The sequence below is a fragment of the Anguilla anguilla genome, chromosome 13 (genome assembly GCF_013347855.1).
Source record: "Anguilla anguilla isolate fAngAng1 chromosome 13, fAngAng1.pri, whole genome shotgun sequence".
NCBI classification, from domain to species: domain Eukaryota; kingdom Metazoa; phylum Chordata; class Actinopteri; order Anguilliformes; family Anguillidae; genus Anguilla; species Anguilla anguilla.
The window spans coordinates 10,680,424-10,706,778 of NC_049213.1; the positions used below are offsets into that span (position 1 = coordinate 10,680,424).

Sequence of the window (26,355 nt, forward strand, 5' to 3'; positions counted from 1 at the left end):
TTGGACAACTCCCCCCCCCCCCCCCCCCCCCCCCTCTCTTCATTCAGTTGAAAAGGCCGAAAGTCTGTGCTTGGAAGCAGCCACCGTGATGGCTGGCCCACAGGAGGACTGTCGTAAAACCAGCCTCGGCGTTGACCGAACTCAGCACAGAAATAGTTGGGGAGTATAAAACGTCCATTTACGCACAAAGACTGCCTACTTCCTTCAACTGATTCATGGACATTTCATAAACTGAAATGATGAAATGATCCACAGGAAGAAAAGAAAAAATCCTTAGTGTTCTCTTCTATGGCTGTTCTACCTACATCTGTTGTTAGTTTCGCTTTGTACTCCCCCTCCACCCTCTCACCTCATTGTTTTACTCAATGTAATTTGAACTTCATGTACAAGTTGTTGTGGGAAGAGGAGACGCAGGTTTGCTGGTATCTGGCTGTAAGCGCTGTGGTGAGGCTCCCTGGACCCCCGAAGTGGAGAGGGCCGGGGGCAGTCCTGGGGGGTCGGGGGTGTAAGAACAAATGCGGTGAAACAGCCTGATAAGAGTGGCCGTGGGAGGTGGGTGGGGGGAGGGGGGTAGGGAGGCGCCCCGCTTTCCGCAAGTCCGGGGGCTCCCAGCCGGTTTGTGCTTCGGCTCATGCTAAATAACATACAAACTTCTCGACGATCGTCAGGGTCTTATGAAGTGGGCGGGGTCTGAATAACTCCACCCCGCCACGCCACGGTTGTGCAAGGCAGGCACTGGTCACACGGTGCTCCAACTGTTTTTTTTTTTTTGTAGCCCTCTGGACAATATCTGCAGGCGGCAGCTTGACCAAGCCTGTCATACCCACTCCTGTACGGGGTGTTTGTAGTAGGTGACGTTCTGCTGCACGCCTTTGTTCTTGAACTGAAAGATGGTGTAGACTAGGACCAGGATGCAGAGAGAGAGGATGCAGGGGATCACCACGGCAATGGCGTTGACGGTGCTGGGCACGTCGTTGATGGTCACCATGATGTCTACGTCATCGTGGGGCAACTGCCGGTCTTTGTTCTTCTCCATCTCCGATTGGTCACAGCCCATCCAGTCCTTCAAGATGGACTTGGGGTATCCAGGCTCCACGTTCAGCTTCTGATTATCAAACTTCCAATAATCCTTGCCTTTGTAGAAATAGGTATAGACTAGGGGAGGAAAGACAGGTTAAGGTATTAGAATGTGTTTGATGGCAGAACTGAGGTTGATTATCTAGAACAGGGGTGTCAAATCATCGAGTAGAGTCTTAGTGATGGGCTAAAACATAAACCTGCACCCATACTGGCCCTTTTCAAATAAGATTACACATTCCTGATCTAGAACATGTTGTTCATGTAAACTACTCGGCCAAAAGTATGTGGACACCTGACATCCAACATCTCATCCAAAATTATGGGCATTAATGTGGAGTTAATCCACCCTTTGCTGCGGTAACAACCTTCACTCTGCTGGGAAGGCTGTATACTAGGTGTTGGAGCATTGCTGCAGGACTTTGCTTCCATTCGGCCAGAAGAGCATTAGTGAGGTCGGGCACTAATTGGGCAGCTAGGCCAGGCTCGCAGTTGGCTTTCCAAGTGATCCCAAAGGTGTTGGATGGGGTTAGGTCAGGGCTCTGTGCAGGCCAGTCAAGTTTTTCTACATAGTTCTCAACAAAACCTTTTCTATATGGGTCTCACTGTGTGCCTGGGAGCATTATCACACTGAAACAGGAAACGGCCTTCCCCTAACCGTAGTGGATGCACAGAATCATCTAGAATGCGATTGTATGCTGTAGCGTTAAGATTTGCCTTCACTGGAACTAAGGGGCCTAGCCCAAACCATGAAATACAGCCTTAGACTAAGGGGCGTCCAGATACTTTTGGTCTTATAGTGTAAGTATGAGCAAGTAAGTAAGCATGTAAGTGTATATAGGGCAGCCATTCCATGCTTATGATTAAACACTGAAGGCTGGTTATGCCAGTTGAGCACAGTGCAGCTTACAGGAGGCTCAGAGACTGTGACTGATGACTGGTCGGGCATCGCCGCTGAGGCTGAGCCTCGGAGACTCCGGCAGAAACTGCCTGACGGATGGAAATGATGAGCTACAGGCAAACAGCTGAGAGAAATGGGCCGTACGACCCGCCGTTTGATTCTCCCTCTCATGTTCTCATGTTCTCAGCTCCTCTGCGAGCTGTAGTGCAGGAGGTTGTGACATGACTCGCAGAAGTGATGATCGTTCGCTCCACTAGAACCCTCTCGAGGCCTCTGGCGCATCTCTGATTTTTGCCTCAACAGCAAAAATGAGCCCTGCCTTGCTCGGGGTGTATTAACCCCTGAAGCAACGTAACTCCATACAGCTACTTAGACCTGACTGCCATCTAAACCAAAAATCTACTGCTAATAACAGCACAAACAGCCTTTAACATTACATTACATTACAGGCACTTAGCAGATGCTCTTATCCAGAGCAACTTACACAACTTTTTACATAGCATTTACATTGTATCCAATTATACAGTGGGAAGCATTGCAGGTTAAGTACCTTGCACAATGGTATAATGGCAGTGTTCTACCTGGGAGTCGAACCTATGAACTTCAGGTCACAAGACCAAATCCTTACCCATTATACTACACTGCCTTTAAAACCTGTCTGTTACACACAACGCAGACAACTATTTAGACCCGTCGTCTACCGATAATCACAGCACAAAGACTTGTTTAAACTAATCTTCAACAACTACTTGCAGTACAAACATCACTTCAAAACCCATCTTTTACCACAGAGAAAATGGCTGCCTAAACCTAACCTAACACTAATCACAGTATGAACAGCCGTCTATGCCTTACTGCGGCCACTAATCACAGCATTATCAGCTGTTGAAACTAAACCTCTAGCACTAATCTTGGCACAAATGACCATCTAATACCATCTTCCACCACTAATCACAATGCAAACAACTGCTTAAACCCATCCAGTTATCACAGAACAAAAGGGTGTTTACATCTACCACTAATAAAAGTGAAAACATAAACTATACTTCCACCACTAATCACAACATAAACAGCTATTTAAACCCAACTTCTACCACTAATCACAACACAAACAGCTGTCTAATCCCAATGCTCACCACTAATCACAGAACAAACAGTTGCCTGAGAAACACTGCCATAACTCTCTCTTATATACCGTGTGATATGACAATAGAAAATGTACCATCTAGTGCTTTCACAATTCAGCTCCTTCCCTGTGAGTTCATGGATGCTGGGATAGGCTCCAGCTGCCCTGTGACCCTGACCAGGAATAAGGTTAGATAATGGATGGATGGACACTGCATGTGCATTTAATCACAGGATCATGTTGATACGTTGATAGAATGTTGACGGTGAAAATGATAATGCTTTGCAACTACCCACAGGAATGTGCCTATTTCCTAACCCTATCCAACCCACCCACGTTGGTTATGTGATCAGATACTCACAGCCTTCCCTGCTGACGAATGCGCCTTGCGGGGCCTCAGGAATGCCCTTCCAGACGGTGATGGGTTTGGGGTACCCGGGGTCAGCGGCCCTTTTCTCCTCGTTGTAGCGCCAGTACTGGTCCCCTTTGAAGAAGTAGGTCTTGCCCACTGGCTCCCAGCGCAAGGCAGTGTCAATGCCGTCACGCGGCAGGCAGTTCCCCAAGTCCACCAGGCTGTGTGGGTATCCTGGCTCAGCGGTAACCTCCTTGAATACCCAGTACTTATCACCTGATAATACAGAAACTATATATAAAGCATCCATACCGGTGAATAAAATATCCCTTGTAAATGATTGATGAGGACCTTGCAGAAGTTAGCCAATCAGGGGTAATGGTATTGCAACGTGGGCAGAACACCTTTTTTTTTTGAGGAAGTAGCAATCTGGCTTTTTCGATTCTTTTCTGTCACAGAGCACATGGTCCTGGGCGGGCTGTTAGCATCCAAATGCTCATTCACGTGCAGGCTGTTACAGCACCAAACGCAGGGCCGTGTGCACGTGCTACTACACTGCCAAACACACGGCTATTCATAAACACTGATGATAATAGCTCTGCATCTGTCAAGGTCACCATACTAGCGCAGTGTAGCCTACCAAGTCATAAAGGTAACGGTTGAATGTTCACTGTGATGGTGTCAGCTTATTGTTCTTTTGTTCTTCTCAGTAAAACAGCAAGCAGATAAAAAAAAAAACCCAATGGCAACACCCCCATGTAAATTACTGCACATAAATGACGCGTTTGCTGTCATCAACCTCGTTGACACCATTTGGACTGGATTTGTATAAACAGAAGACATCTGCTAATGTAATTATTACCTGTACACATTCGTAATTTAAACAGACTGCTTTGCATATGCTTATTATTTGGCCACCAGTGTGTTTGGGGGTTCCTATTCAGCTGTCTGTCAGTGCTCATAGTGGTGGGCTACTGTGTTCAATTCATTTAGTTGCAGTTATCCTAATAGAACACATTTAACAACAAACAAATATGGCAGTAAAAAAAGACAGTTTACAAATATTTACATAAAGCTGCCATAATTGTGGAACATCTCAGTATTAATAGTAAAGCTCACTCATCTCAAGAAAAATGGAACGGTACCTAGTTACAAAGAAGTAAAGGCTTAGCCTACCCAATTAATTCAAAATAAACTCCACCTGCCTAAAACAAATGACTAGCATGTCATGCTCTTGTTTATGTATGCTCTTAATGCTGTGCAATGATAAAGTGTTGAATTGCCAGAAGAAAAACATTGATTATGCTTGAAAAATTGTGGTAACCAACATTTAAGAATCAAAGAATGTAGTATTTTCAAGAATAGGTAACAGTGGAGCACAGCCGTTGGGCTATCAGTGGTTTGCGAAACCAACCTGAAGCGCTCCTCTAGCTGTCGGTGAAGAGCAGGCAGATTAGATGCAGATCAGCCGTTAAAAGGATACAAAATGACTGACGAACAGTCAGTGGACGATAGTGGACCACTCCAGTGCCGATCGCCAAAATGCTGGCCGACCTTCAGCTAGAAACGACAGCTAGCCTATCTGATCAGAGCTTGTTTTCTGGGTGCTGACAGTCAGCCTTTTTTTCGTTGTGGAAAACCTTCCTCAAACCTTTATGAATAGCCTCTGCCATCAGGAGCAGACAGTTAAAGCTCCAAATGCATGGTCATTGGCAAGCTGTCCAGACATCCAAGCACAGGGTCCTACACAGGCAGTAAGCGCTAGTCACACCGCAAATCCCTTATATACAAATGCTGTGGCACCATGGTCACATGCAGGCAACTGCAGCCTCAAACGCACGGTAGTGGGCTTCCTATTAAAGCTCCCGACAGAGTGGTGTGCAGCCTCTCCACATCCCTATCAGGGTCCTGCGAATACTTTAAGTGACAGGAGGCAGAACTTCTCCAGGATGAAGAGGCACATTAGATAGATAATTTTCCACATGCAGGAGCAATAGTAGCTTTGGTACAGGAGTGTGGAATGAGCTTAGAGGGATAGTTCACTTAATGGAGTCTTTCATTTTATTATATTAAATTTGTCGATGCGCCTATAGCAGACATTGTTAAGCTAGCAGGTCGTCAAAAGCTTGTAGGAATATTAAATATCCTTCAATGCACACAAAATCTGTCTGGTCCTATCAAAAACAGACTAAAACTGTAATAATATTTTAAAACTTTCATTTTCTGGCCTGGGCATGCTAACTGTGCTTCCGGATGTAGAAAATGTCCCCTGTGTGATGGCACTTTAGCCTCACGGAGGCGTCTCTGCAAAGCTATCTCCTCTGTGAATCCCCCAATCCTCTCAAAAAGGCTGGTTATCTTGCCGACCAGTCAACAGTCTGCACCACGGCTGTGCTATGACACGTGGGTGATTGCTCTGCTACTGCTGTGGACTGCTGAACGCTTTGCGACAGCCTCCAAAGTAATCTCACCATGCGCTCTGAGTCAGAGCAGAGAGAGCCCAGAAAGGACAGTGTATAAACTGCGACCACATATACACTGGCATCCACACACACACACACACACACACACATACACACACAATTTCACTGTGCTATTCAGCAGACTGATCTTTTTCATGTCTTGGAGCAGGGATAGCAATGGGAAAGAAAGGGAAAATACCTTTAAAGAAGACAAACTTTCCATCCGATCTTTCGTAAGCCGCATCAATCCGAGGGGGAAGGCCTTTCCAGAACTGCTCGATTTGCATCGGGTAACCCTCCTGCACCTTGTTGTTGCGCAGTCTCCAGAACCAACGGTCCTGAAAGAAAACAGTACAAAGTACATCAATCAGGACTCATTATCTGGTGCATGCAGAAAAACTAGGACACTTCCTACAAAATCCCTACTGACTGCAAACTAGACAATTACATAGTACACGGTACATCTCTATGCGCAATCCAGATAATATTACAAACAGAACGTTCTCCATTATAAAACAATCTGAAGAACATCTGTGATGACATTGGGAAAAAAAGATTCACAATGTTCAGCTCTGTCAATATTTACGTTTGAATATGGAAAAGAAGACTATATAATAAAATAGCCAGTGCTACATGTCTTTTGTAATCTATCCATCAGACAGTTTGAGTCATGGTTCAGTTAGGTGTTGCTAGTAAAACCAGCACGCAGAGGTCAGATAATAATAGAGGTGAACCTGAAACTGAAGAAATGGATCTTACCTTGAAAACGAACATCTCACGTCTGAAGAAGGCCACAGTGTTGAAGTTTCCGTCACAGATGTTGGGTTTTCCAGTACCGGGAGAGGACGGCTTGTCCCCGGAGGGTGGACGTGGTGGTCGGGACTGCCGGTCGTGTTTCCGCTCGGAGGTGGAGTGGGTCCGGCGGGCGGGGAGTGTGGGTAGGGGCCTGGTGGGCTCCAACATGGCGGTGGGGATGCCTGGAATAGAACCACAGTCGTTGGGAGGTGTTTTGAAATGGAAACATTCTCACTGGGAGGCACTGGGTTCAGGGCCATTCTCACTGGGAGGTGCTTGGTATATAACCATTGGCATTGGATAGAGCATCGCTGTCATTGGGAGGCATATGGCGGAGAGCCACCCTCACTGGAAGACGTTCGGAAAGAACTTTCTTTGAAGGGTGTTTGGAAGGGAACCATTGTCATTTATGGGAGTTTCATTCTCATATCCCACATGACACACAGCCTGAGACATAGAGGGCTTTTACCTCCTCAAGCACTCTTTGCCTAATCAGCACACTGTTATCACATTGGCTCTTCTGGGGCTTAAACCCAGCCTGCAAATTGAAGAGAGCTCAAGGCTTCTGTGCTCTGGACTGCATACAAATACATTTTCAAATGTTCATGTAATATTTCCAAATGAAGATGATTACACATAGAATCTGCACATTGAAGGGCATTTTGAAATATGAGATGTGACAAGGTCCACATACCATATATTTTTTGTATGCCCTGAAGATCGTCAAGGGGTAGCTTGAAGTTGTGTGTCTCCATGTACTGGTAGAAAGGGGCCATGATGGCACTGGGGTCATTGGAGTGTTCTAGCCCCAGGGCGTGGCCCAGCTCATGAACCGCCACCAGGAACAAGTCATTTCCTGTGGAACATAGAGGAACAGGTCACTTCCTGTGCCACAGCACAGAAGAAGAACAGTGACCAGTAATTGCAGCTCGTCAGCGGTGTCCTTCAAGCCCTGGTACCAGTTTTAGACAATGTTCGAAAGACAAATGTTTAAAATCTATCATGGAATATGATCAGTGCATCATGGGACAGAGGTGCATCATGGGACACCATGGGATGTGTTGCTGTGTCGGCAAATCGCTTGCCTTTCACTGCACACGCTAAGCATTTTCTATTTACAGGGTGCCCCATATGCCCAGCTCCTTTGATGTCACTATCCAAATACTGCATAGCACAGGTAAAGCCATGTTGCACCGTCCTGCAGCATGTAGAGAATGCACATGCTGACCCAGCTTTCAGGATGCACTGGGTAGCCAGTGTGTCGTGATGCAGGAGAAACATTTATACAGCAATGTTTCATCGTTCAATCCATTCTGCAAACAGTGTACAGTACTGCAGTCTAAATACACAGAAGGGTTTTTTCCACACAAGTCACATCTGACATTTCAGTTACAGTAAAACATACTGACAAGTTAAAGCCGTTGTCGTGTTCTTTTCTACATCCAGCCAAAAGTGCAGGGTGTTCTTCTCTGCCTTCCTTTGTCTGTGTTCTTTTCATTGAATTGCATGTTCCCAAAGCTACTGTACAGTCTGCTAACATCTCTGAAGTAGCAATGGAACACAAATAATATTAAATTAAAATAGGGATTACATTTATACTGACTAAAAAAAAAAACAGTGCAAGGGTTTTCAATTTATCTAAGATTCCTCCTTAAAAAAGCCTGTTATAATGGATCTCCCTATGCCCAATTTATATTTAACATCTCCAGCCAAGAAGCAGAAATAACAATGAAATAAAGTCATCACTAATTCTTTCAAAAAAGCCTTCCTCAGAATTAATTTAATATATTTAATATATTTTTCTCATTGATTGCAGTTGTTATACTCCTTTTTTCCGTATTCAGAAAAATATCTTAAAATAGTCAATTCTTTGCTCAGTTATGATATAATTGTGAGAAACTTTAGTGAAATTTTAGAAAGGTAGAACATAAGCATCTATAGTATAATGGAAGATAAATTATTTCACATCTTATTTGTAGAGACATTTATGGCATTTCATTAAAGCACTGATAATGGAAGACAAATGAATGGCATTAGAAATCAGTGAGTTTCTTCAGTGTGGTACTTCTCAGACCTTTTAGTTACTGACCTTCACTGGTGACTTTGAATAATCTTACTCTTTTGGTTCATCTTATATCTCCCTCAGTTTTACCAATCATTTTTCTTTTGTCTGTTTTATTAATGTCTACTTTAAAAAGTAAAGCAAAAATGTAGACAAGAGGACAGCATTAAATAACCCAGAATTGTCAGGAACATCGTGAGCAATGATCACCTAGTCTCATTTTGGCTGATTTCCTACCATCGTGATTGGCGTTGCCGAGTGTCCAAGGCTCGTCCGAGTCGAAGTGCGTGTCCCCTCCGATTCCGGGGCCCGGGAAATAGGCGTGGGCCAGGAAGCCTCCTTCACCGTCAAAGGGAGAGCTGTCGCCGTGGAAACCAGAGGCGAAGAAGATCATGATGTCGGCCTCCTTCCTCTCGCTCTTGATCTCCGAGTAAGGGATCTCCTCAAAGGTGAGCGGCGTGACGGTCTGCCACACATCGAAGGCCTGGCGGATGGCCCTCTGCGTGTCCTTCTCCCCCACTTTGGGAGTGAAGTTGTGTATGCTGTGGAGGCAAGGGAGGACAGGAGAGCTGTCACATTTCACCTGAATGGTGTCATTACCAAGGTAGCAGCCTCGCCTGTCAGTCTCACAACTCCACTGCTCCGTGAGTTCTGACTAGGTTGGCATTACGATGTGAGGTAAGCCTCTTCTAGGGAAGCGCTTCATTAATAACCCGCTGCTCAGTTAGTTCTGGGGATGAATCAGGACCTCTTATGGGTGGGGCTCAAATTTGGGATGATGATTCCATCCAAATCACCCACCAACCTGTAACGTACTGCTGGGCAAATCTTGCTAGACCAATCAGATTGCAGGAGTCTTGCCCTAGAGATAAGTGTCTGGAGTTGAGACCACTACATCACTTTTTTTTTTTACTTTTAATGTTAAAATGTACATATGTATGAGATTATTTTAGGAGGTATGACTGAAACCAAATATTGAGAAACCACCTTGTGCATAGGCTAAAACTCACATTCAAATTCGAGGAGCGAGGGGATACAAGCTTGTTTAAATCGATTAGTATCCGCAGTAAATACATTCATGAAATATTTCCCAAAATGTGAAAACCCAGTACAGCTGTACAGCACAGTGGAACGAGGCAGACAGGAGGTGGCTCATGCAAAATGACTGATTCACAGTCTGCTTCAGCAGGCCTGGCTCTGATGCTCACTGACAGTCCTCAAAGACAAAATCACATTCAGTAGCCCAGACAGACTCTAAAAATAGAGCTTCTGCTGGGGGGGGGAGGGAGGGGGCACTTAAAGGTACAGAATCCCACTTTGTCAGAGAAACACAGAATAAGCACTGTGCTGTACCTCTGCTACCTGCCCGTTTGCTCTCTGGAGGAAGCATTTCAGTAAGAAGCGCTGGATTGCATAAGCACAGCGTCGCACAATATACTCAGAGGCCGCAAATTTAATATGCATGGTGGGGGGAAAAAAGCAGAACACTCAAAAAGGTGGCAGAGAGCCAGGGAGATGACAGGGCTACAGCAGGAGCTCCACTCGCTCTGGAGAGAAAGAGCTACAGCACGAGCTCCACCCGCTCTGGAGAGAAAGAGCTACAGCACAAGCTCCACCCACTCTGGAGAGAAAGAGCTACAGCACAAGTACCACCCGCTCTGGATAGAAGGAGCAACAGCAGGAGCTCCACCAGATCTGGAGAGAAAGAGCTACAGCACGAGCTCTACCCGCTCAGGATGGAAAGAGCTACAGCAGGAGCTCCACCCGCTCAGGAGAGAAAGAGCTACAACACAAGCTCCACCCGCTCTGGAGAGAAAAAACTACAGCACGAGCTCCACCCGCTCAGGAGAGAAAGAGCTACAACACAAGCTCCACCCGCTCTAGAGAGAAAAAACTACAGCATGAGCTCCACCCGCTCAGGATAGAAGGAGCAACAGCACAAGCTCCACCTGCTTAGGAGAGAAAGAGCTGCAGCAGGAACTTCAACTGCTTAGGAGCTCCACCCCCGTGCAAGCCACTGATTCATAACAGCACAGCGACCCAGGGCAGCACAAATGAATCCACCCACAAAAAGTACATAATCACATTACATCAGCTCACCAGTCATTGTTTAATCCCACTGCATATTTGGTACGCATCATTTCATAGTGTCAGACATCTAATTCACCATTTGGCCATTCACAGCCGTAGGAAGCTTCAAAGCGCTCGGCCAGCATAGCCTGGAGATAGATAGAGTAGAGTAGAAGATAGAGTAGGAACTGGGGGGAAGTGGCCATTGGAGGTGTGAATGTGTGTGCCTGTGTGTGAGTGAGGGTCTGTTTGTGTGTGTGTGTGTGTGTGTCTACATAAAATATGTGGCTTTCCTTTAGTTAGCAGTTGGTTTTGGGCAACCTGAGAAGAAGTTTGTAACAGTTGGAAGTGGGCATCTGAGTCCTGCATCTAGGTCTGGCATTTCATCTCTGGTTCTGGTTCTTGTTTTAAGGTAGTTGAACCTCGTCTTTAGATTGGACGTGAACATTTGTTGCAACTTCATAAATCTCTTATTTTTAATCTGGTTGGAAAAAGAAAAAGAAAAGGAAGGACACCTGCTCAAAGTACAATCCACCAGCATAGATTCTTTGTCCCACGCTCACATGGAGTACAGGTGAGAAAGCTGTACCTGTATGTGATGTGTTTCTGTCTCCATTTCTGGCCTGTCAGAGCATAGCGTTTGTTTCGCCTCCGGCGGCTGATCCGGGGGTGATCAGGGACCCCACAGCGTGGTTTCCGCATCCACCTGGAGGCCAGAGAAGGCATTACTGAGAGTGTTACACACAGAGCAGAGAGCGTTACTGAGAGTGTTGTACACAGAGCAGAGAGCGTTACTGAGTGTGTTGTACACAGAGCAGAGGGTATTACTGAGAGTGTTGTACACAGAGCAGAGAGCGTTACTGAGAGCGTTGTACACTGCAGAGAGCGTTACTGAGTGTGTTAGTAACACTCAGTAATGCTGAGCGTTACTAACACAAATTTACCAAAACTGAAAACGTCAAAAATTGTCCATATAAACAACCAAACACAAATGCATGCCACCCACTGTCTCTTACAAGTGACAGGCATAGTTGGCAAGGAGGAAGCTAGTTTTACATAAATAAAACAAACTGGCTACTTCTGTATCCTCACAATGTCACTTATTCGGCTGTTCAGAACTATTGTTTTAGCACAAGGGGTAAATTGTTCCTAGATTCTTTATCAGATCATATCTCCCCAGTCTTGGAGAGGTGGTTCTAAAATTTAAGTTCAAAGTACAGATGGCAGGAAGCAAAGAGGTGACCTTGTAGCCAGCTAATTAATACCAGTTTCTTCAAAATGAAGAACCATTTATTCATTGTAATGTACCAAGGAAACATAAGCAAGGTAACTGGCTAGTTTTCAATAATTATAAGAAAATCGAATTATATACTTTTGTTTATTCTTAAACATTACTACAATGTCCCAGACAAGACCTTTTCAATCAATAAATAATGTGCACAAAAAATTCCATTTGAAATGCATTCCATTTACGCTTATAATAAGGGACATGGTTCAGAATTTTGCACCTTCTGCAGATTGGAGATTGATATTCCATTAGAAAGTGGCCTTTAGTCTGTGCCCGGCTCAGTTCTCTGAGCTGATTCAATAGCGATTCTTAATGCCTTATCTGCAACACCACGTGCGCCGCACCACACAGCATTACACAAACATGCAACTGCAGAGCAGAGATAAAAACTTCAGTCCAATACGACGGGCAAGACAGATTAGAACGTTCCGAGCAGCGCACCTCTGTTGTGCCTTAAATTATGGTTTAGGGGTGCGGAGCGTCGCCCGGTTCACAGACACTTACTCGATGGTGGTCTGGTCCAGTACGCCCGTGACCGGGATCCCGTAGAAGCGCTGCATGGCAGCGACCGCAGACTGCATGGCTTTCTCCGACCGCAGGTCCGAGGTCCGGATGTCGTGCGGGAGCAGGTAGCCATAGTTCTTCAGCCAGGTCTGAAAGAAATGAAAAAAGAATGCAATCACACGGTAATACTAAGGAATCCAGTTGGACAACTTCATACCACATTTGAAACACAGTGGGTTGATTGATTGATTAATTGGTTGACTAGTTGCTTGATTGATTGGTTGACTGGTTGATTAGTTAGTTGGTTGGGTGAATGGTTCATTGGTTGGTTTGTTGATTGATTGGTTGATTAGCTGGAAGGTTTCCACTTAGACCTCTTGAAATTATGCTAATTTAGGATACAATGAAGACTTTTTTTTGGTGTTGATCTTAGACAAAGGCCCTCTGCAGCCAGTTACGTGAGGTCTCATAAAACCATGGTGGAGCAATCTTATGCTCAACAGTATCGGCCAATAAGTTGTGTAGTTGGAACCAATCTATGAGTGACAGCTCACTGTACCTATACCCTTTATAGGGTTCATGTATCTTCACTCTCTCATTGTTATTCCCATTGCCCTCGTTTTCCCTAATTATTTTAAGTGAGAGCCGTTGTTTGTTTTCTTACTGAAGACTAGGGTTCAACCACAGTTGCCGCTGAAGCACCAGTAGAACACTCACACAGCTCGCAACAGCCTACATCGCACATCACATGAAGTACGAGACAACACCCTGGGAACTAAAATGTGTACGAGCTGCATTTCTGAGAACACCTAAATATTTATAAACTGACGCATGATGATATTATTCATTATGTATGATGACAGCACTAACATAATAAAAAAGCACTGTACTTGTAGAGAAAAAATGTAACAGAAAGTAAATATGTAGGCTGTGCTGTACATTGTAATCCGAGACCAACAAAATGAGTCACAGTGGGTAACCGAAAGGTTTAAAGCAAGAATCACATCGACAGATCCTTCCCGCCACCTCAAAGAGGGAGAGAGGAACTGTAGCTGGCTGCAGACTGAGGGATGGTTACATAAATTTCTGCTGTGCTTCTACATCTGAAAACAACATTTAAATATGGAATAGGATAAAAACCACACACACGCTCACACACACACACACACACACACACATGGATTAACAGCCGAATTGCTACATATGTTAATATTTTCCGTGCAAACTGCACACTCACAATTTTCTTTAAAAAAAAACAAAAAATAAAAAATCTTTTATTTTTGAGCTTCCATAGCTCCTGCCGCACAGCTCCGCTAGCAGCTGCTAGCAGCTCCGGGGAAAACCGCTCACATTAAATAATTCACCAGCGCCTTTCTGCCACAATTACTACAGCATCATTAAAGTGGAGGACACCAGCAGAATCAAGCAAGAACCAAGTGACAGAAAGCAGCTGTGAACCCCTGCTCACACGGGTAAGAGGAACAGTAGGACCCTACTGACTCCTCCCTCGTGACTGGTCTTACTGAGGCAGAGCCCTCCACCCACTCGGAACAGGGTCAGCGTGAGGGACCGCCATTCGGGCAAAACAGTCGTCCTTTCAGTGTGTCTCTGACTCAAACCTGTGCTCTTCTAACTCTTCCAAGTGTATTATCAAAACAAGAATACCACACAAACATGCATACATGCACACAGGTACACAAGTGTGCACATACACACAAACAGTGCTTTTATGATTTACACATTACATTTAAGAAATCACTCGAATGGCATTTCTTAGCATATTGTCATTGATTTAATCTCATAACTGAAAATTTATGTCTTTGTATGTCAGCAGTTAATTTTGGTTATGCTGTGATTAGCACAGCAAAAGCAGAGAATGGGAATCTAGGTCTAATAAACTGTCACTTTGGCCACTGGTGGAGAATGCATTTGAATGAGGAAAATTGTTGCTGCCACCATTCATAACCCTGCAGTCAATACAGAGCAGAAGGGTGGAGCCAAATGAAAATATGTGTTTTGTGCAAAAAATATGTCTTTGCCAATGCAGAGTTTTCTACAGAACTCTTACATAAAACGACGCGTTAACTTCTCAGCAATTTAAATACCAGTTTAAGAATTGTAGAGTGCTCTTTCCGTGATCAATGAACTCCATCCAAAAGCGCTATCTCTCTCTCTCTCTCCCTGCTATATACTGGCAACTGTCAACTTGTACTGACAATTGCCAACAGAACCAGCCAGTTAAAGTTACACAACATTAGCACTGGCAATATCATTTAGGCGATGAGCACAATCTGTTTTGTTTTTCTGCTTTCCTCGTGGCAGCTCTTGATTAAGTTCTGCGTGTTTGCAACAGCTGGAGACTCCAGAGCACAACATTTTTATTTATTTTTTTTGCAGCATATTACCCAATGCTGCCAAAATCCGATGCATCTTAAACAAGCACCAGGGAGAATAAGAGTACGGAGGGAGGACATGGCTGAGTGTAGAATATGGATCAGGCAAGCCTGCTCCTCAATTCCTATTGGATCTGAGCTGCACTTTTGCAGAACATGCAATAGGCCTCAACTAAAATAGAAACCAGTGCATTATGTCAGTCATATGGGCTACAGAAAACATGGATGAAATACAAATTCAGTACAAATATCGTCCACAGAGCATGGCCATTCTATATAACACAAATCCTTTTTATTCATTTTATCCTATAAACACAGATCTGTTAAAGGTTATTATGATGTGGTTATACTCATTTAACGCGAGGCAGATTTTACCCAGGGGTGACATATATTGCCCTTTACATTGCATCTCGTATCCTGTGCCTGCAGACATATGTGGACTGATGCAAGACCCCCCAGGGGAGCCCCTCACATGTCACTAATTAAATTCCCAGCAGGTGGGACCTCCCTCTTGTTCGCCACCAGCGAAACATACTTCCTGTCTGAGAGATCTTTTCATCACCTTATTCATCTTCGTGCGTGAGCAACTGTGGGTAGTCTAAACGACACTTCAGATGTTTCTGAACCTGCTCAAAATACATTCCATAAACAAACTGCAAATGAAAAACTTCACAAACATTTAATGGCCGCATTATTATCTCTACTGTGAAATCTTTTTTGTATTATATCGCATCGAGTAAAAAAAACAAAACAAATTACACCAAATCGCTACAGTTGCGCAGTCTTCCTGCGCAGTGACACACAGGTCAAACGCATGCAGCATGCGGGACAGAATGCACGACTGCTGATGCATCACAAGCAAAGGCAGCAGGATGCTCTTCACTTGACGTGTCATCTTTTGTCTCTTCTTTTTTGCCATCCTGTTTTTCCCCTCTTTCTTTCTTTGGAGAAATAATCGTACAAAGGCATCTTCACAGATTACCCAGGCTGCATAAGACCTCTAACCTTGCAAACAAAGATAATCAGGGAGCCATCTTTGAAAAAGGTGACCAATACAGAAATGGCGGACATCGATCGGCAGCGCATCGCGACCACGCGTCTGGCGTCTCCGGTTCCACAGCGAGATGACGGGCCATGGCGAGGTGGTCGATGAGAGAGAGTGTGATGTAAGCACATGGCCTCTCCATGCCAACAAAACTACCTCACACAGTCTTTCAGGGATGGGGGGGGGGTGGCTGGATGGTGAGCAGAGGAAACAGAGCAGACAGTAAGCGAGAGATAGAGAGACAGAGACAGAGAGAAAGAGAAGCAGGGATGAGGGGGGAGGGGAAGCTAAAAGAGTAGGAGAGAGATCTCGAGCAAACAAAGGAGGCTGATCTACAGCTTTACTGCAAAGACTTAGAACCAGGCTACACAACCAGGATAATCAGCATCCAACAACACCAGCCAGGATATCAGCATCCAATGACACCATCCAGGATATCAGCATCCAACAACCCCAGCCAGGATATCAGCATGGGATTATTATTATTATTATTATTATTATCATCCTCATCATCATCATCAACAACAATAGCAAGTACAATAGTACAAGTGACCCTGGTTTTTTTTGGCCCTATTGAACCCCTAGCCTGCACAGGAGAATAATATCTGAAAGCCAATATCTAAAGCCATGAATTAAAAAAAGAAAAGTAAAGCAGGAGGAAAACAAACACACTCCCAGATCTCCATCACAGTAATACAGCCAGTAATGGCCAAGTAAACTAATGGCGCAAGTGGAATTGCGGCGGGGTCTTTGATATTACACAGGGCATTGTTTCGCAGTCATCTGGAGCAGCGGTGTCATTTCCTCCTTTATGCTTCTCTCAGCGAGCTCTCTGGAAGAGACGTATTCAGGACGAATAATACTTTTGGTCACGGCAACTATGTCAGCTGTCCTTAAATTAGTTCTCGGCAAACAATGCACCACAGCGAGGAAGTGAGCCTGCCTGGATATCCATTATGCAGCTCATTAAATCTGAAGTCTAATGCTTCTCATAATTTACTGTGTATTAAGGGGCAACCAAATCTCTTAATAACCGCCTTTACATCTATGACAACTTCAGGGAATGCATTACAAATGTTCAAGAAGCCATTTCAATTTGGGTTGGCAAAATGTAATGGTGCTCCTAATATTATTTCATTGACATCTAAGATACGCTCTGAGACTATTGTAATCCAACAATGGCACCTAATAAAAATAAAACAAACTGATTCCTTAAAATGTCCATTTGCTTTGTAAGGAGTATGGACACTCCTGATTTGTTTTGCTGGTCCTTGTGTTAAACATGCACATTAATGGTAATAAGGAACCATTAAAAGAATATGTGTGTTTATGTTGTAGCTGTATATGTTTTGGCAATGTTAGTCATGTTTTTGGAATACTAGTTTACTATAGCAGATTGCACTGATGGCTACTGTCATACAGTTATAACCAACTCTTCCCGTTCCCCCCAGCAGTTTGTATCTTGATTTAGTCATCACTATCGCACACTATAAAAATGTAGGGGCCACGTGGGCGTCTTAACTGTTTCCAGCGAATAAAAGAACAGTGGACATCGCTCCTTGTTTCTATGGTGATTATTAAAACTGGAAAAAAAAAACAGAAGGAAGGACTGAGTTGTGTGGGTTTGAACAAAGCGAACGATGTGCTTCCAATGTCTTGTTTCGCAATGTTTGTTCCAGTATTTGGATGACAGAAGGTATGAAACCAAGAACAAAATGTTTGTTTCTTTTACTCTGGTTACAGTTTTACACCTCATGCTACTTGCTTGTGCTTCACGGTATCACAGTCTATTCAAATGAATCACTCTTGGTGCAGAATATGAAGTACATTAACAAAAGGTTGCAGATGAGCTTCAAAGAAAATTGCATGATAAATAAATGAAAGAATTTTCACCTCTCACATTGCTTACCTGATACCAAAGAACTGACACCTGACATTCTATGTGAACTGTAGCTCTTGTTCAAAATAGCAATAGCATTGGGTTTTATTTATCCATTACCAAGAATGCATTTTATCGAAGCCTTGCAACAACAATTTTGAAAAAGGGCTTGTATTTTAAACAGTTTCTGGGATTCAAAGCACTTGCTCCAACCGCTGGAAAACATCAAGCTCCAAAAAAGGCGAGAAATAAATATCTCACAGTAATCTCCAGTATATAGGCCAAGAGTTTAAATATTACATAACTCCCTGCAGCATCGCGGATACCACCGACTTCCCCACATTCCCAGTGCTTTGTCTTATCTCACCAATCTTCTTAAAGACTGCTATTACTAAACACTGCTACACCGTGATCTCTAAGCTAGCTTCTGTCCCCCATCCCAGAGATCTTAATGCCACTTTAGATCCCACTGAGATGCCCATCTCATAATTCTATTGACCGCTCCTGGAAAAAGACACACATTAGCAGGGTGACTCATCCTCATCTCTGGCTCTCTGAAACCGGGCTGAACCCTCCGCATCACGTGGGCACCACAGCCACTGCTAAACATCGCTGCTACGCCGGACGCCAAAATCTGACAAATACTATTACTGACATAAAAGCCCAATTTGCTGATCTCAGCCGACAGCCTAATCATATTGATCAGCATCGAAACGGGCCTGTGTTCTGTCCAGTCATATCACCCGTTGTCCTGCACTGGCCTGTGTTCTGTCCAATCATATCACCCAGAAACCCACAGTGGCCTGTGTTCTATCCAATAACATCGGCCAATGTCCCGCAGTGGCCTGTGTTCTATCCAGTCATATTGCCCAGTGTCCGGTCTCAGCCAGCCTGTGTTCTATTGAATCATATTGCCAAGAATTGTACAGTGGCCTGTAATTGTTATTCTCTCATATAGGAATATTACCTTAATACCTTTGAGTGGCAAGCATGAACATTCATAAACCTCGATGTTCAGTAATCATCAAAGGGGGGCCCTCGTGACGGCTATCAGACAACAGTTGGTGTGAGGGGGTGGGGAGGGCTGACACCTATCGTGCCATCTTATTTAAAACAGCCAGCAGATAAACAGGAACACAGAGATTGCACCTGATGCTCATTCTGCACGTCACTCTGGATAAGCGCACCAGCTAAATGCATGTGATGTAATCGAAGACCGTCAGTTTTGGCCTGATAGACAGTAACAGGACCCACTGCCTTTTTTATTACCCTCAGTCGCTAAGGTATCTGTGGGACTATGAGTATCAGCTTCATGTGATCATATTTTCATGGTTGTTCTGCAAATATGCATATAATTAATGAGTGCTCTGTGCTGCTGCAAAGTTCTGAATGATTATTTTAGACACAGGGTTCTCTAGGTAAACAGTCCCAGATCCAGAAAACAAAAAGAGCTCCCAAAAACAACAATGTAGGCAGATAGCCTCTTCCAAAGCAATGTGGCTATGCTATACTATCCTAATCTAACACTATAGCTAAACTATGCATGACAACAGCATCACTGAGCTTACAAATAAGACTTTTTTTGTCTGAAAAATGTTGCATTTGCAACATTGCAGCCAATCATATTGAGTCCAACAACATTCTGAGAATCCTGAGAATGGACTTCATCCAATAAATGAACTTCATCCAGTTGTCTGAACATTACACAGTACACAGCTCTATTTCTACATGCAGGGGATATTGAGCTGATACCACTCCAAAATGCTGCAATTACTTATTGGATGAGCAGTCACATCTTCTGTAGGGTGTTGTGTAATTTCTCCGATATAACTAATGTTGGTGGAAACGAAAGTCCGTATCTCAATTCTGAGAGCCATTTTTCCAGCTTAGAGGCAGGACACACACTGCAGGAACACAGGGATAATAATCGCTGCAAAGCCCTTATTAAACAATGTGACAACCCAGACACCACAAAAAATAATCTCCACTGCCTTCAGTGTCTTGCTAATGCTAACGTCTTTTTTTTTTTTTTTACTCACAATTGAACATGTGTTCTGAAGTTGCTGCCTGGAATCCATAACCGTAATATTTCATGTTTCAGCAGTGTCCTGATGTGTGTTTGTATGCATGTGTGTCAATTGTGAATTTAATTGATAAAATTGTGGACAGTGGCTTAACACAATATTACTAAGTATGTTGAAGTCACATACACTCAATAATAATGTGTGGAAACCACTGTCCGACAATTTCTTTTTTTGTGTGTGCACTGCTGCAACACACCGTTGCAAGCTAAACTATTTATCAGTGTTCTACCTTTGAAAACTTAAACCTATTTGGGCAATGACACAATTTTTTATTGTTTTGGCTCTGTACTCCATCATGTTGGATCTGAAATGAAACAATGAATATGAGGGTATTTTGAGGGCATTTATATCCATATTGGGTCATCTGTATTGTAAATACAGCCCTTTGATATACAGTTCCCCCATTTTAGGTGACCAAAACTAATTGGACAGATGAACATAATCTTAGTCATTGTATTTAGTAATTGGCCCTGAAAAACTCCTTGGTTGCTTTTGCAGTATGTTGGGGGTCATAGTTCTGCTGTAACCTGAAGCATTGTTCATTGAGTTTTGAGACATCTGTTTGGATCTGAGCAGATAAGAGGTTTATGTAACCTTCATAATTCCTCCTGCTGCTGCCATCAGCAGTCACATAATCAATAAGGAGAAGTGACTCATTCCAGTGGCAGCCATACATGCCCAAGCCATTACACTACCTCCATGTTTCACAGATGAATGGGTTGTTTTGGATCACATTCCTTTCTCTCTCCACATTTCCCTCTTTCCATTATTTTGGTACAATACTTATCTCATCTGTCCATAAGACTTTGTTCCAGAACTCTACAGTAATGTACTTTTTAGCAAACTCCAACCTGGGCATTCTTTTCTTGAGGATTACCAGTGATTTGCACCACTGAGGTTATGCTGGTGTAGTGTTGTCTCTCTATGGTAGTCTTTGACACATCTATGCCTACATCCTGGAGAGTGTCTTTGATCTGTTCAACAGTTGAAAAGGCATTTTTCTTCACAATTTAAAGTGTTGTCCTGTCATCTGAGCTCACCAGTGCAGCTTGCTTCTTAACAATGTACCACACAGTTCATTTTGACACACCCAATGTTTTTGCTGAGTCTCTGGTCAATTTATTCAGATTGTTCAGCCTCATGATGGCCTGCTTTACTGCCACGGACACTTTGTTGGCCCTCTTGTTGAGAAACAACAGCCACAGACTCCAAATGCAATTGCCACACCTAGAATGAACTCTAGACCTAATGTTAGCTTTCTTGTGCGTGAACTAATGATGCGACGCCACACCGATTGCCAAGAAACAGCTGATCAGCCAATTATCAAATTACTTTTGGTCCCCTAAAATGAGGGAACTATGAGTAAAAAGGACTGTAATTCCTACATGAATCACCTGATACAGATGTAGATACCCTAAAATTACAGCCGACAGTCTGCACTTCAACCTTATTGAAGGTTCATTGTTTCATTTCAAACTCAATGTACTGGCGTACAAGGCAAAACAAAAAAATAATAATAATAAATAGTGTCACTGTCCAAATACTTACAGACTGCACTGCATCTCTACAGTGCAGGAATTGTTCTGTTGGAATTATAAGTAGTCATTAGCCTAACCATACCCAACAGGACGTATTAGTTTATTAGTCATTTTCCCTCTGGTGTTATGTTTTTCCCGAAACAGAGCTGTCATCACTTCTTTGTTGTCTTCTGTGGTTCGGTACTCTCCAAGTATTCCTTTATCAGTTTTATTTATTTATTTATTTATTTATTTATTTTAAAATATCTCAAATAGTATTCATGTTTATGAGTTTTATAACAGTACTGCTGTATACAATTAATATGTAAATCATATCATCCTGTTTAGCTTGGTGATGGTAACAAAAAGTTAAAAACTGCCATTTCAAAATTGATTTGTATGTATATATATATATATATATATATATATATATATATATATTATTATTATATGCAGCATTTTCATTATTTTACCCTTTACTCTTGTACTGCTGAGACAACATGAACACACGATGTTTAGATTGAAAGATTAAAATAAATTAGAACTATGCAGTATCAAATAAAATATGGGCAACGCCCATTTTGAGATAATTAAAAGTTACAAACAGTTCAGTAAGCAACACAGTCTATTTCTGTTTTGCAGATGTAGTGAATATAGCATCTAAGTTGCCTGTTCTGCAGACCTTCAATAACTAGCCAATCAGATCTTAAGGAAACAATCAAGAGCTTTTGTGCTTGCTTAGCTCCTGTTAATGATAACTTCCTCAGGACCCTACAGTATACGTGGCTGGAGACCCCAGATACATTTGAATTCATACCAAAAACTACTTATCATTCACAATCAGAATCTCAAAAAAACTTATCTAGCCTTAGCCTTAGATGCTCCTCCTTCAGCTCTGTTCCTCTTGCTAAATTTAGGCATCAGATTTTATGAAATCATCAGCCCCCCAGTAATAGGCTTCATAACATTCACAGGCTTTATGTGTTCGTTAACACCCCCCCCCCCCCCCCCCCCCCCCCCATTTCTATTGCCAAAGTGATATACACATTATTGTACATTAACAGGAAATGGAGGCAGCTTATTTGCTTTGAGAGGGAAAATTCTGTTTTCAATTTCTTTTTTCCTTCCTTTTTTTCAGAAAATGTTCCTGGAAAGATGGGACTAACAACATGCATATCCTCCTCCTTTTAATGAACCTCTTGCAGTGTCACAAACTACAAAAATGCATAAAAAATACCTCACAGTAGGGCTATATGACTTAATTCAAATACATGTTATTTTCTTCTAAATGCTTCAGTATGTGAGGTGCATGAACAGTAGCATCAAATACTGAAGATATAACATATAAATACGTTACGATACATTTGCAATATATATTGAAACATAATTTGAGCACTAAAATATTAAAGTATGTATAGCGTTTGGTGACAAAACCGGGCATATACAGTCTTTTGAGGAATGTTAATGATTAATGTCTCTAACAGGACTGTGGCTCTTCGCACAAGGCCGACAGCCCTCTGTCATTGTCTAACGGGTGTGCTGATGACCCCTCCCTCAAGAATTAGCCACCAGAAGAGCCCTAAATATGAAGCTATTGCCCCTTAACACAACCGTAACTATATTCATAATCATCACCATCATCATCATCATCAGACTCATCAGCACTTTCCATGAGTGTAGAAATTCTGCACTGCACCAAGAAAAAACGCAAGGACTTTCTGGTTCAATGAGCACATTTACATATCTAACACAGTTCAATAAGGACTCCTCCAGATGTCTGTGTACAATACACTTTGTGCTGTTGCCCTAACTGACATCAGTTTGGACAAATATCTACGGTGAACTGTGAGACTTATTACTGTACAAGCAAGGGTGAACTGCCTCACAGTAGCACAGACAGTCTGTTTTTTTCCCCCTGCTTCTTTTTTTACCATTAAAGATAGAAGTACAACAGAAACTGAGATGGTGGAGCTCTAACATTTCTGATGAGAAGAATTCAGTCATTTTTACATGTCAAAGATCTGTATTGTACAGTGTAAGTCCAAACTCAAAGCGTGCAGTTCAGGTTTAAACTAGAGCATTTTTCTAAAGAAGAATTCTGCCCCATGTTAAAGCAGTGGTGTATCCCAACACACTGCCCTCGGTCCCACCTAACGACTGCCAAAGGGAATATTCTGCGTTCCCAGGAATGAAAGCTGAGGACGAGCACATGTGCATGAGCTGTGATATCATGGGCCAGTTATAACAATACCTCCTGAACACGCTAAGCTAACAACAAAGATTGTGTCAAAGCATGTAATGCTTCATTATCCCATGCATTATGAAAAATACATATTTTACTTTATTTTAAGGCACCATACGTCTATGGGACACAATTGGACATAACATGTAATAAGGATATGAAATAGATACATTAAATGGATGTGACATGGCTATGAGAAAATATATCCTGGACCCCAAGCAAGCAATTACATCTGTTTCATATGGGCTGCTAATCAAAACAAAAGCAGTAACCTAAACCAAAATGCATCATGTGCCTGTATTTAGCAATGGGTTGACTCGTAGAAAGAAAAGAGATCGAGACAAACAATAAAACGGTGTTACTCCCTTCCCATTCAGAGCTAAAGGTAGGGTACACTATGTGTTTTTATGAACACACTACAAGCGATGTACTGCATTCGGACCTGTTTGCAAATACGTTCACGGTTACATCTGAAAGGAGATGGCCCCTGTTGTTGTTTATACGCGGTTAGAAAATTGTTTTATTGAATATGCAGTAAGATTTCTTTCTGTGTCACCAGTGCCAATCTGCTTTAACGCGTCTCCTTGCTGTTTCGATAAATTATGGAAGACGCTATATTTGGAATCATGAAAAATTCTGAATTCTTTGTTCTGTACACTTGAAAGGCAAGGCTGTTGTTTCGGCGTTGCTTGGACATTTCCACAGACTGAGCGTATTTTGTTGGAATAAAAACCAAACGACTGTAATAGAGGTAAACGACATTAAAATGGATTCTTGCAGTGAAAAACAAATCCAGTGAAAGTGAGATTTATTTGATAGGTACTTTAATATTTAGATTAATACAAACTACGCATATGAAATTACATATATGTGGGCCCAGTTCATCTGATTAATATCAGTAATGACGACAAAAACTCGTCTCATTTGCCGCCAAAGTCCTAATTGTAGACAAAGAAACTGTCATTAAAGCAAACACAAAACAAAATAACGGTGAAAAAGCATAAGAATGTCTGAAATACGCATTGTTTATTCTAATGAATTTCATTTCATTGGAAATAACTCGATGCTTTTCGGCGAAAATTTCAAGATAAGAGTGTTAATCAGTGTTTGTGAAGATCCCATTAAGGAGGGCGAATTTATATTCAGTGGTCCATTCAAGAAAACTCGTCTGTTCATCAACCTAGAAATTCATCCGACAACAGATCAGGCTGTTTCATTTACAGTCCTGCATTCCAGTGCAGGGAGCAGGGTACAGCCTCCCATTTACTGTAAAACTATAAATGATTTACATTGCATATTTATGCGTGACATTAATGCAGTATTATGAGCTACACTAATCAAGCAACGTATGCCAATAAACTACATTTTCTACAGCAGTGAACTGTTTATCGGGACAAAAAAATTCAAGTTGTTTTTTTGAACTGCATCATTATTTATTTATTTTTTCCCCATCTTCATTTGACAACATCCGCGCTCTCATGATTATAGTCCGTAAATAAATCCCGCTAAATATTCACATAAATAACACGTTTTGCAATCAGTAGATGTGAAACCTTAATTTCTTCAGAATGATGCGGTGTCTGTGTTTGCGTCGGATGTATTTCATTGAGGAATACAGTGGAGATAAATGCTGTCATGTTATTGAACTATAGCATCCCTCGTTTCGGTGCTTCTGACCTACCTCAACGATGAAGGTCTTCTCTTCTCCACAGACTGAGACAACCCAGAATAAAATATGAAAATAGCAGGTTTTCCAGCAGAAACCCGGGAGCCCCGCTTTCCTCCTCTTCACTCCCACCCCCGCCATGGCTCTCCCCAAATTCCCCCCTCAGTCTGCCTCGGCTTTCCAGTCTCAGGTCCTGGGTCCAATCGTTATTCCTTGGTAGAATGATTTTCCTTTATTCTATATTTTTCTGGTTAATTTTCACCGCAGCCCAACCACTAAACTCGGGACCCCATTGCGCAGACTCAGTTTCTTAAAGCTGCACGCTGAGCGGAGGCGGTGCCGAGCTGGCGAACGGGTCTCACTGAATGCTGTAGCAACGCATCGCATCAACAGACGAGCTGGGAGCGCGCAGCTACACACTCACAGGCAAAAGCGCTGTCATAGGCAAGCATTCTCTCTCTCCAGCTAAATACTTAATTATGGAATTGGATTCCACTGTGTTTGCAACTGTACTGTATTGGGCAATTGTATTTCCTTAATGGTGCACTGCAACTGGATATTGTGTGCGACCATACAAACATAGTCAGTGACAAAACAGAACACACATGCGCGCACGCACGCACGCACACACACACACACCATATTTGCTTCTGTGAGTACATTAATAATTATAGAATAGTTTGTAATAGATGGAAAACAAGTTTCTTTTCTGTTGTTCCTTAATTAAAATTCTTGAACCCTGTTTGTGGGGACCTGTTCATGTGGACAGAAACTGTTTGAGATCTAGTATAAGGACATTCTGTGGGAAGGGTCCTCAGTCCAGCCCATGGCTGCACTCAAATATGAATACATGCTAAAAACATTGTATTATTATACTGCTACACTAATGCAC

The 26,355-nt window shown here is 42.8% G+C and overlaps 1 protein-coding gene across 2 annotated transcripts; it reads right to left on the minus strand.

Moving 5' to 3' along the window:
• Positions 1-717: 717 nt before the first annotated feature.
• mmp24 (matrix metallopeptidase 24) lies at positions 718-26,012 on the minus strand. Of its 2 annotated transcripts, none has more exons than XM_035388737.1 (9): positions 25,479-26,012; positions 12,638-12,786; positions 11,435-11,551; positions 8,986-9,317; positions 7,408-7,569; positions 6,678-6,895; positions 6,118-6,256; positions 3,466-3,732; positions 718-1,155 (listed from the first exon to the last, which is right to left on the minus strand). In XM_035388737.1, the coding sequence occupies exons 1-9, from the start codon at positions 25,602-25,604 to the stop codon at positions 818-820; spliced, it is 1,848 nt and encodes a 615-aa protein (XP_035244628.1). In that variant the 5' UTR covers positions 25,605-26,012; the 3' UTR covers positions 718-817. The 2 variants fall into 2 exon arrangements, with proteins under 2 accessions (XP_035244628.1, XP_035244629.1); XM_035388738.1 differs by having other exon boundaries at positions 9,013-9,317; positions 25,479-26,010.
• Between the last annotated feature and the right edge of the window lie 343 nt (positions 26,013-26,355).